The sequence below is a fragment of the Labeo rohita genome, unplaced genomic scaffold (genome assembly GCF_022985175.1).
Source record: "Labeo rohita strain BAU-BD-2019 unplaced genomic scaffold, IGBB_LRoh.1.0 scaffold_1241, whole genome shotgun sequence".
Classification (NCBI taxonomy): domain Eukaryota; kingdom Metazoa; phylum Chordata; class Actinopteri; order Cypriniformes; family Cyprinidae; genus Labeo; species Labeo rohita.
The window spans coordinates 12,061-23,873 of record NW_026127386.1 but is presented as its reverse complement, the minus strand read 5'-3'; the positions used below and the strand labels follow the sequence as shown (position 1 = coordinate 23,873).

Below are 11,813 nucleotides of genomic sequence, written 5' to 3'. Positions count from 1 at the left end.
ATGTGCAGTTAACTGAAGAACATCTGCAGCTCTCAGTTTATTGAGGTGTCTGCCTTCAAGATGGAGTTTCTGGAATATATTGTTCATTTTTAAGTCTTTTCCCTTTGTTGGTGTTAATCTGAGCAGATTCTTGTTGTTCCAATCTCCTAATATTTTTCCTAATGGAAACAAATATATATATAAAAAAATAAAAAAAAAATAAAATATTTGTTATCAAACAACTATAACACTATTACTTAAGTTTGGCAATTCTTACATCTTACAGACTGTTTATTTGGTGGATTTCGTTTAGCCTTTCTGTCACTAACATTGCTGTTACTGTTAATGAGTATCTTTACTCACATCTTCACATCTTTTTTTTTTTTTTTTTTTAAGTTTTAAAGTGTGTTTAACTGTTTAGAAGCAGATCTCTTGTTAAAGAAGACAAGTGGTAAATCCCTCACTTCTTTCAGGGACTTTTCCAAACTCCCTAAAAACTACAGGTGTTAAGAACAATCTTGATAACACCATACTGAGTAACTATAGACCAATACCAAATCTTCCTTTTATAGGCAAGATTATTGAAAAGGTTGTTAGTAATCAGCTGAACAACTACTTAAACTCAAATGGATACCTGGACAATTTTCAATCTGGTTTCTGACCGCATCACAGTACAGAGACAGTGCTCGTTAAGATAATAAATTATATTCACTTAAATTCTGATTCTGGCAAAATATCAGTGGTGATACTACTAGATCTTAGTGCTGTGTTGTACTGTCGTTCATAACATTCTTCTAGAGAGACTGGAAAACTATACCCATAGCTGGAACCAGCTTCCAGAAGAGATCAAATGTGTGTTAAATCTAGACTTAAAACACCTCTGTTTAGCTGTGCTTTAACTGAATGAGCACTGTGCTACATATGTATGATTGCACTGCATTTTATGTATGTCCTTTTTTATGTAAAGCACTTTGAATTACCATTGTGTAAGAAATGTGTTATATGAATAAACTTGCCTTGCCTTGAAAATTATCCCCATACTGCCTTATTTATATAAAAAATTATAAAATAAATTAAAAACTGTATAAAATAACAAGAAAACAAGCATTTTACCTCTGTTTTTATGAACAAACACAGCTATCAGTACTATTCCAGCAATGACACTGAGCACAACAAAAACTGAAATCACGATGACCGGCGTCCTCCAAGAATTAAACATATTACCTGCAAAACAGAACAGTAATTCAGCACATTGTTTACATGAAACACATTTTTCAAGATGATTATATATATATATATATATATATATATAGTGTTCAGTTCTGAATGGTACATAATAAAATGTTACAGCTTTACATAATGTAATGGGCTAAGCTGATAATCATTCAGTTTTTTACTGCATTAAAAATAGATAAAAAAAAAAAAACAACTGCAAGAACAAAAGAGGCAGTACTTACTTGACGTAATAATCATTGTCTCCAGCATGTGATGCTTTAGTTTGACTCTGCAGTGAATGTTGCTGTCTCTCTCATATACAGTGATGGTGTGTTTCACATGGAACCCATCTATTTTTCTTTGCATCTCTGTAGTTTCTGAATTCAGTCTGACTCCTTCACTGCTCAGCCACTCAATATCAGGTTTAGGATTCCAACCTTCAGATTCACACTGTAGATGAAGCCCTCCTGAATGATCAAACCCATCTACAGTGATCACTGGAGGATGTCCTACAACTACAGATCAACAAGAAGTATAGTCTGTTGTTGTTCCGGCTGTATTAAGTTAGAGTATGTTAAGGCTGGAATACACCACACAACTCTTGTCAAGAGTTGACAGATTTCACTGAAAATCACATTGTGCATGACAGTCACAGACTCTGGTTTGTTTTTAACTTCAGACTTTCATTCTATCTACTCCATTCAACATGTTCGATATTTTCAACTGATTTTAGAACATATGTTGTTTGCACAACAATGTATGCAAAAGATGCACATTTCTGTGTGAGTTGTTGTGATCCCGAGTCATGTAATGTATGATGGCCAGCTTTCCTTTGTGACTTATATGTACAAAGTCAGTAAGTGTATGCCTAGTGTTTTAAAAAAAAATTCAGATTTTAAAAATTGTGTAGCATTTTCCAGCCTTTAGGTATCAACATTTTTCTCACCTTCAACTTTGAAATTAACAGTGATATCATCGTACCCGGATTTGGACTGTATTAAACACTTATAAGGTCCTTCATCAGAGATTCGGACTGATGAGAGTTTGAGTGATGCATTTCCTCTCTGTAGTTCTTGATTCAGTTTTGTTCTCTCTCTGTAGGACTGAATCTGATCAGTGTTTTTGTCTGCATGATCATCATAGAGATGCACTAGTGAGTCTTTCAGATCAAGTCTAAACCACTCCACTCTCATGTTCACAATACTGATGTTGGGTTTGACTGAACAGGGCAGAATCACATCTTCACCAACTCCAGCAAATACAGGATCTGCAGGTCCCACTACATTATACTGCTCTGTTACAAGAGAAAGAAAGCAGGTCTAATTAAAAGTGAACATCCTTTAATTTGAACTGTCAGTCTTCAGAACAGCAAGTCATATAAGTAGTCTATAACTTGTCATGACATTTGAATGTAGATAAATGTAGGTTTGGTTGAATGTGTAGAGTTGCAAATAACAGTTGTTATTCTTCAGAAATATTAACCAATTAGAATCAAGTTTACAAAGCATCATATAATAATAGCCTATTTATTAAATACACACAGACAGACAGTTTTGAAGCAGAGATTTAGATAGATCAACATAATGTGGCCACAGATGATCAAATGCATAGCTGATGTCTGAAGAAGGACAGTTATGGCTTTACATGGGAACACTATAGCCCTAAAGTCCCATTCAAATTTGTGACACTTGGCGTTAACATGCAATCAAGTAAATTGAATCATCAGTCGATCAAGACACGGTGTGTTTACACTGGCAACTGACTTGTATGTGCTTTAGTCTTAGTGTTTTTTACTTGATTATTCTCAGCACATCGAGATTCTTTAGATACTGTGTGTTACAGAGGTGTCAATTATCGGGCCAAAAACCTGCATGTAATAACCTAAAACACTGTCTAATACTTGATGGCTGCTCTGTCAGTTCCTAGTCGTCAGTTAGGAACCTAGGTGTAATATTTTATAGCAATCTTTCCTTTAAAAGCCACATTTCTAGTATTTGCAAAACTGTAACTGTTTTCTGTCTCAAAAATATATCAAAATTACCATCTATGCTCTCAATATCAAATGCAGAAACATTAATTGACCGTTAATATGCTTTCATGACCTCAAGATTAGATTATTGTAATGCTTTATTGGGTGGTTGTTCTGCTCGCTTAATAAAAAAACTCCAGCTGGTCCAAAATGCAGCAGCTAGAGTTCTTACTAGAACCAAAAAGTATGATATTATTATATTACCATATTAGCCCAGTTCTGTCAACACTGCACTGGCTCCCTATAGACCAAGTATTGTTTGTAAACATTCCCAATATAAAGAACAATATAGAGACCTATTGTTTAAATCAAATTTATGCTTTAAAAGTAGAGTAATCATAGCAGTTTTCATTGTTTAGTTTTCAGTATGTACGTTTAAACATCTGCGTTTAGCTTCAATTGGTGTCTTTGAGGACAGTATTCTATAAAAATGATTTGCATTCCAATTTTGACATCAAAAGGAACCAAAATATTCATTCCACGGATTTTACCTGATTACCTCTACTTGTTACCAGCACTTTTCTGCAACCACTATGTGCGTGCAAGTGATGTCACTGTGTCGTCTGTTCCAAATTGGTTCTGCCTTCTCAATACCAATTTGATAATACTTAGAATATCAAAGTCAACCGTGGGCAGCAGATCATTTTCTTATCTAGCGCACAAATTCTGGAACAATCTACCCAATACTGTTTAGGAGGCTGACACAATCTGTCAGTTTAAATCTAGATTAAAGACCCATCTCTTTAACATGGCTTACACGTAAGACATCAGCATATTTCTATAATTTAAATCCATTAAAGGATTGTTAGGCTGCATTAATTAGGTCAACCGGAACCAGGAACAATTCCCATAACACCCGATGTACTCAGTGCATCGTCAGAAGAATGGCATCTACGCTAATATTAGTCTGTTTCTTTCTTATTCCGAGGTCACCTTAACCACCAGATCCAGTCCGTATCCAGATCAGATAGTGGATCGGCACCTAAAGATATCCTCTACAGCCCTGAATGTCAGTGGAGACCTTGCCAGCTAAATGGCCATCGGCACAAAACTACAGGAACCAGCCAAATCCTTCTGACTTTGCTGCAACATGGAACAAACTGCTGGTTCATCTGGCCAGAAGAGAACTGGCCCCCGACTGAGCCTGGTTTCTCCAAAGGTATTTTCTCCATTTCTGCCACCAGTGGAGTTTTGGTTCCTTGCCACTGTCGCCTCTGGCTTGCTTAGTTGGGGACACTTAATTTCCAGCAATATCGTATACTATTTGAACTGAACTGAGCTGGATGATGACATCATTGAATTCAATGATGAACTGCCTTTACCTGAAAATTGAGTGTTTACTGTTGTGCTTTTGCATTATTGACACACTATTTTCCTATTTAATACTGTAACTCTGCTTCGACACAATCTGTATTGTTAAAAGTGCTATATACATAAAGGTGACTTGACTTGACAACATCCGGATACAGGTCATATGTTAATGCCAAGTGTAAAGACAGCCATTGTGCTCCTGTTCTAGTTAATAAAATAATTACAGCTCAGATAAAAAGTACATGTCCATTTATTTTGTTGTTTATGTAATAATCACTTACAGTGAGATAGTAAAATATAAACACATACTTAATCTCTTTACGTGAGTGTGAAAAATTACCTGATCCCGAATCTGTAATTCCACTAATAATCAGCAGAGTCAAACAAATGAACTTCATTGCTGGAAGACAGAGATGCTAAAAAGAAAAATATGAAAACAAAACATTACAATAAACAGACTGTGACTGTTACGTAACTGGAACGTAATCTGGTGACCAAAGTTTTGTTGTGGCAACGTCGTAGATCAGTAGTTTTGTGCTCGTAATCAGTTGGTAATTTTTTCAAATTACTTAAAGGTGGACATGCAGTTTAACCTAATTTATGTCCTCATTTGCCCAAACTAATTTAAAGGCTGTCTTAACATGAATGACGTGAATGATGAATACAGACTTAAAATAAATTCAGTGGATTTATTTTAAAAAATGCACAAATAGGAATAGTTAAATACTGTACAATGACAAAGATATTATATTCTATTAGCTCATACTCTCTTCGTATGCAACAAGCCATTGTTCAGTCATGAATTCAATATTATAGTTCAATTAAATGATGGATGAGATGAGAGAGATGAGAAAGATGAGAGCTTTAGTGAGACAATGTTGATCACTCTATGCTTAGCCCTGGCTTAATATTATAATTTAAAACGTGTTTTGATTGATCTAATTTCTGTATTTTAATAAATGGTATGTTAAATGATTTTCAGGGATCTGTACAAGTCATTACACAAAAAAAACAAAAAACAAACAAACAAAAAAAAAAACATCTGCAACGTTTTCACTGGAAAGATAGTTTTACAGGGTTATACAAATAACCTGAGAATAACCATTAGGGAAGGTTCTGTATAAGTTATTTTAGGTTTAAATATATAGGGTTAAATAACAAATTGTAGTAATCAGAACATAAAGAACATGTAAATGATGGTAATGAAATTATGAGCATGTGATGTTGTAGTTGCGTTAGTCATGAAATTATCAATATATTTGATCATTTGAATTACAATTTTATTTCTACAATAAAGCAGCTCTCCAGAGTATATTTTTACTCATGGATGTCTGACATTGACAGAAGAAATGAAATGGAGATTTCCACTGCAAAGACATTGATCCATAACAATTCTGTGATATATGGGTGTAACTCTGGTGACCCCGCCTCGATAGTTTGAAGTTTTCAGTTACAAGCTGGAGAAAACTTTTTTAGAAATTTCGCTTTGGAAAGCTTTTGCCCACAAGGCCCATGGGTTATGTTGCCTTCACATGCTATCTGAATTATTGTACATATGAGTTTTCTAGTTGGAAATTGAACATGAACAACCCCTCTAATGTTTAAATGTACCTTTAGACCAACTTAAAATTAAAACAGCCAATTTGTTTCTTAAGTAACATTCTATATTTTTACAACTTAATTTCAAGATCAGCTAAAGCCATGATAGCTACAATTTTCACTGTGAATTAAATAACAGTCTTTCACTCTTTTTTCAGAGCACGATGATGAAATTGTACCACAGAAATTAAATATATTAAATAAGTAAACTATACTTCAGGTAAACATTAAAAAGGTCAGTTTGGCAATTACAAATACAGTCTTTGAGTCCGTGGGGAGAAATATATCTGACCTGTAGGTGTGGGACGCTGATGATCTTTAGATCGATAGTTGAAGATGTCTTTAGTAAAAAAGTGACTCCAGATAGATCACAAGAATAATGTTTCTTAGAAAGAAATCATACTCTTTAGAGGGAACATGTTGAGGATTTGGTCAAAAGAAAATGGAGGGAACAGCAGCTGCTGAGTTTAGATTTACTTTCACTTAACGCAGTTAATGCTGTTCTTTCTGTTATTGTGAGAGGAGGAATCTGATTGGTGCTCAACACTAAACAAACACAATCAAACACTGACCGATGACCTGCTTGAGCTAATGATTACCTCACACTGTATAGATTTATTACAGTAACAGTCACATCAACAGACTGACAAAGCCTTTATAAAGGCTTCTTGAAGGTCTTGAAGGTCAACTTACTTTGGCAGCTCTATGATTTTCACATCAAGAAACTGAAGCGAAAACAAAATGTCATAATATACTAAGTTATGAATTTAAATAGTTAATAATTCAAATGTGCAAAAAAGTGCATAATGTAAGAAAAAAAGAGTCTGTCCCAGACTGTCCCAAATCACACCCTACTTCCTCATTCACTATTCCCCCCACTCTTAAAAATAAAGGCTTCAAAGGGGTGTTTTTACAGTGATACCATTTTTAGCTCCCCAAAGAATCTTACAGTGAAGAGTTGTTAAATTAACCATTTTGAAGAACCTTTTTTCCACTATAAAGAATCTTTTCTGCATTTGAAAGGTTCAGTGGATGTTCAAGGTTTTACACTGACTTTCTGTCACACATCTAAGCTCTCAGTGGTAGTTACATATATTTATGTGTTGATTTTTTATTGAAAATGTTTCATGTAAAGTTCCGGTTATGGCAGTTAATGTTTTCTTTAATTGGACTCTTGACCCTTGACACTTTATTTGTTTCTGTGGCTGCTGTAATGTGTGATTGACAGACACTTTAGGTGTGTTCGACTTGAAGCACAGCTACAGACAGTGGTTAATGAGATTATTCGAGAGCAGTCGGGGGGCGGAGTTGAAAACGGAGGCATCAAGTCGGACACTTTCTGCTCTCGTTAGTGAAGCTCTCACGGTGTTTGTGTACTCTATCAAAGATGAAGTGAATTAAATGCTATTTGTCAAATACACAGATGTTTCAAAAGCATTTTCATGAGCAACAGAAACACTTCATATTCTGCCTAATACAGCACAATCTGAACAAGAATAATGTTCAACATAAACACATAACATTTAAATACAAATAAAGTTGGGTTATATATTTTATCAGTGTTTTATGGTAAATGTGACTCAACATAGCATTGAGACTATCTTAAAAATAGAAAACAAAAATAAAGCTTTTATTGTTCTAAAAACACAGATTTGTCAGTATTATCAGACTTGAAAATGTTAGAATAAACCCAAAACACACGTGATCGTTGTCATGTGGTGAAGCTGACCAACTGTGAAACAGGGCTGTGTTCAGCCCCGACAAAACGATGCAAACCGTTTTTTAAACTGAAACGGTGTGCGTTGAATATCCTGTTCTGATGACGCAAGAGTTGCAACTATGGCAGCTGAGAAGGCCATTTGTAAGATGTGAAATTATTTCCTCATGAATTTAAAGTCCAGGAACCCTGACAAAAACAGATGCCATGCAACAAAACAATGAAACTAATCTGGAAAAGAGATCTTCAAAGAGGGCAAACAACACCACCTCTATTGCTCATTTACAACCCCCTTCCTGCCTCTCCTCTCAACTCCTGCATCTCACACTTTTCCCCCAAAAGGTTCCACTGAAAGTCACTAAGAATGTCCATATACTACATGTATTACATTTTGTGGATATGTTGAAGTTTCCCTTTCATGTTTGGTATCATTCTAAAGGCCTTAGTGCGATTGGTAAAATGGTCTCAATTTCACAGAAGTCACTTATATTATGAGGAAGACTGAACACTTTTGTAGAATTGTGTTTTGCTGCTGAGGGGTGTGTTTTCCCCTTAGGGTCGGGTAAGAATCTCCAGCCAGGTGTGACCCTGGGGCATGAGATCTCCTGACAAACCAAAAGGTCTTTTATGTTTTTACAACTGATTGGAAGATTTGTTTGTTTTGGTCTGGGTATATAAGTGAAGTGACAAAGCATTACGAGGGGATTCTGTATTCAGAAGAACCACACACTGTGTGTGAGAGTCTCTGGAGCTTTGCCTCCAAATCTCTCACATGCTGCTGTGTATCTCTATGCGGTCAGGTATGCATCTCTCACTCTTAGATTTGTCTTTGACTAATTGATGTTATGTATTTATTTTAATTGGAACTGAATTTAATTCTAAATTGGATTCTCATTGTTAAACTATGTAATTGGCATTTTTACCTGACAAATAAATTGTTATATTTGACTCAATCGGATCTCTTCTGAAATCATTATTTCTAGTAGATTAAAGTGTCGTCTGATCCAGAATAATCAAATATCCAAATTAAGACATAATCTGTATTTGTGATTAGTTTAAATTAGAGAACCCGCCTAAATCTACGATCGTATGTAATTGGAGTCAGATTAAACATGGAGCTAGATTAAAATTGAAAGTAAATCTTGATAAACTAAGTGGACTTTGCAGAAGCGCTGTGAAACGACCGAACATGCATTAAACCTTCAACCAGACAACTGGACTCCGCGTTTGGGCCAGTGGATGGATCCTTACACATTCTTTGTGTTCTTTTTGAACACACATTTGTAAACGAGTTTACTTGGACCCATTGTATTGTCTCTTTAATACCACATTGTTTATATACATCTCGCTGCTGATTGGTCTGACATTTTTGACACACCCACCAAACAAGAGAAAACGTATCTCAAACCCTGTTGCACATCATTTCCAGGAAACATGTCGTTCAACACGGAAACCGTAGCAAAACGTTGGGCACTGCTGTGAGCTTGAACTTGCCTCAGTTGTGTCGTTTTTTGAGGTCCTGCAGCCGCTCTGAAGAAATTGCAGCAGCTGAGTCAGTCGGCTGCTCTTGAATCACTATTGCGGTACTTTGATACAACATGTGACAGTCACGCAGCGCCAGCGCCGTCTCAAGTCTGACAGAATTTCTTACCAGCATGCACTGCTTCAAGTCAAAATTTCATTGTTAGTTTCCGGTCGGAGCTGTCTCCCTTCTAGCCACAACTGTCAGAATCTGATCAAGCTGCACAGCGCTGCATTAAGTCGAACACACCTATTAATTTACTGCAGGCAAAAATCAGATGACATTGATAGTGACATCATCATAAAATAGTCTGATCTAAAATTTGAATCCTGACCATATTTGTCTATTTGCATAGTAACTTCAAATAAAACGCATTTTCAAATAAAACATCAACATCTAAATGTCACGGAGGCAAGACAAGAAATGACTGATCGAGGAAGGTCCCCGTGTAGCGAGCTCAAACGCGAAAACACACGAATGAGCAGGTAAGCCACGCGATTAGTCTGAGAACGCTCCTCCTATGGAGTAGAGATTCCCACCAGGAAATCTGCGTTCTCACACGCACACAGACAGATATATAAAGAGCTCCGAAGAGCGGTGTAATCACGTGAGTTGAGAGCGTAGAGATGAGACCTGAACAGAAGTCCAACATGAACTCAATGTCTGGTGCCGATCGTTACCTGCTTCCTGTTTATATATCCACGGAGATTACTTCCGGTGCCTCGTGACCTCACGTGATCCGGTGCGTGTGACACTAAACCTCTGTATATTTCAATAAGATCGTTTATAGTTGTCTGACAGAGGTAAAGTCAGTCTGGTTAGTAATGAGTGAAGCTGGTGATCCTGTTTGTGGGGTTGTTTAATCATCCTCTGCTGAGATCTTGAGAGACCTAATGTCTTCTTTCAGTTCAGCTGATTTCATTTGAGACTGTTGCTGGAAGTCATTTGTAGTTCTTGTGTTTCTCTTTTCTGCTTGCTAACTGCAGGTGTTCATCACTAATGCTCAATCACCACTTAATCACTTAATGATCTCATTAAAGTCAATTTAGGAGACAAATGTACTGACATTCGGCCTCTCTATCACTATCCATGGTTGAATTAAAATTGCATGTCATTTGCAGTTTTATTTTCAGTGGTGGGTGTAATGCATAAGTATTTGAATGAATGGATGAGCACATTTATATAGCGCTTTTATTGTGTATTGCCATACACCCGAAGCGCTTTACAAACATATAGGGGGAATCTCTCCTCACCCACCACCAGTGTGCAGCATCCACTTGGATGGTGCGACGGCAGCCACAGGACAACGGCGCCAGTGCGCTCACCACACACCAGCTACAGGTGAAGAGGAGAGAGAGAGTGATAGAGCCAATTCAATGAATGGGGATTATTAGGAGGCCATGATTGACAAAGGCCAGAGAAGGGAATTTGGCCAGGACACCGGGGGAAACTCCCCTACTCTTTTACGATAAGTGCCATGGGATTTTTTTAATGACCACAGAGAGTCAGGACCTCAGTTTAACGTCTCATCCGAAGGACGGTGCTTTTTACAGTATAGTGTCCCTGTCACTACACTGGGGCATTAGCACCCACATAGACCACAGCGTGAGCACCCCCTGCTGGCCTCACTAACACCTCTTCCAACAGCAACCTAGTTTTCCCTGGAGGTCTCCCATCCAGGTACTGACCAGGCTCAGCCCTGCTTAGCTTCAGTGGGCAACCAGTCTTGGGCTGCAGGGTGAAATGGCTGTGGTGTATTGTATTTCATTACAATATTTTAATTACTTTCCCTTGAAAAACTAAAGTAAGAGTTACTCCTACTTTTCTGTAATTTAATTAAAGTTACTTCTGAGGAAACTGCATTAAATTCTGTGTAGACTATAGAAAAAATTCTATATAAAACAAGTGGATTTAACATCTGCTGTTACAATGTATGTTTTTAATGTAACTTTCTCTCTTGTCTTAAACCTCATTTATTCTAAGATTTAAAGTTAAATTGAAAATGTATTTTGAATCTATTATTTTCTCTAAAAACTAACTAGATTTTGGATTTCTATATTTTAGTGAATATTCAAATCTAAAACTTCCCGATCATGTGCATAATGATGTCAGCACATTCTGATTTTTTGCTGAGTTAGATGTGTTCTTGTCAACATATTTTGTTGACCCTGGAACAACATTTTAATCCAAAAATTTTATCTTGACCACATCCCTACACTTAAACCTAACCTTACCCATGATTAATCCCTAAAATCAGAGGAAATGATAGATGAATGACACTGACGTACAACCACCAAACACTGATTGTAAGCCTAAACTTCACAAAAACTATAAAATGTTAATTTAGACAATTAGTTAAATTATTGAAAACTTTTTTTTTTTTTTGTTCTTGATTATGTGACCTAATGTTGGTTTATATTTACATACATTTCTCATTCAAA

At 36.4% G+C, this 11,813-nt stretch overlaps 1 protein-coding gene across 1 annotated transcript; it reads right to left on the bottom strand.

Annotated features, from left to right (window-relative positions):
* Positions 1–6: 6 nt before the first annotated feature.
* On the bottom strand, positions 7–6,548 carry LOC127157895 (butyrophilin-like protein 10; the record flags this gene model as incomplete). Its single annotated transcript, XM_051101081.1, has 6 exons — positions 6,426–6,548; positions 4,875–4,950; positions 2,141–2,488; positions 1,437–1,709; positions 1,093–1,203; positions 7–158 (listed from the first exon to the last, which is right to left on the bottom strand). Coding segments are annotated over exons 2-6 (942 nt in total), but the record flags the coding sequence as incomplete, so codon positions are not given.
* Positions 6,549–11,813: the final 5,265 nt, after the last annotated feature.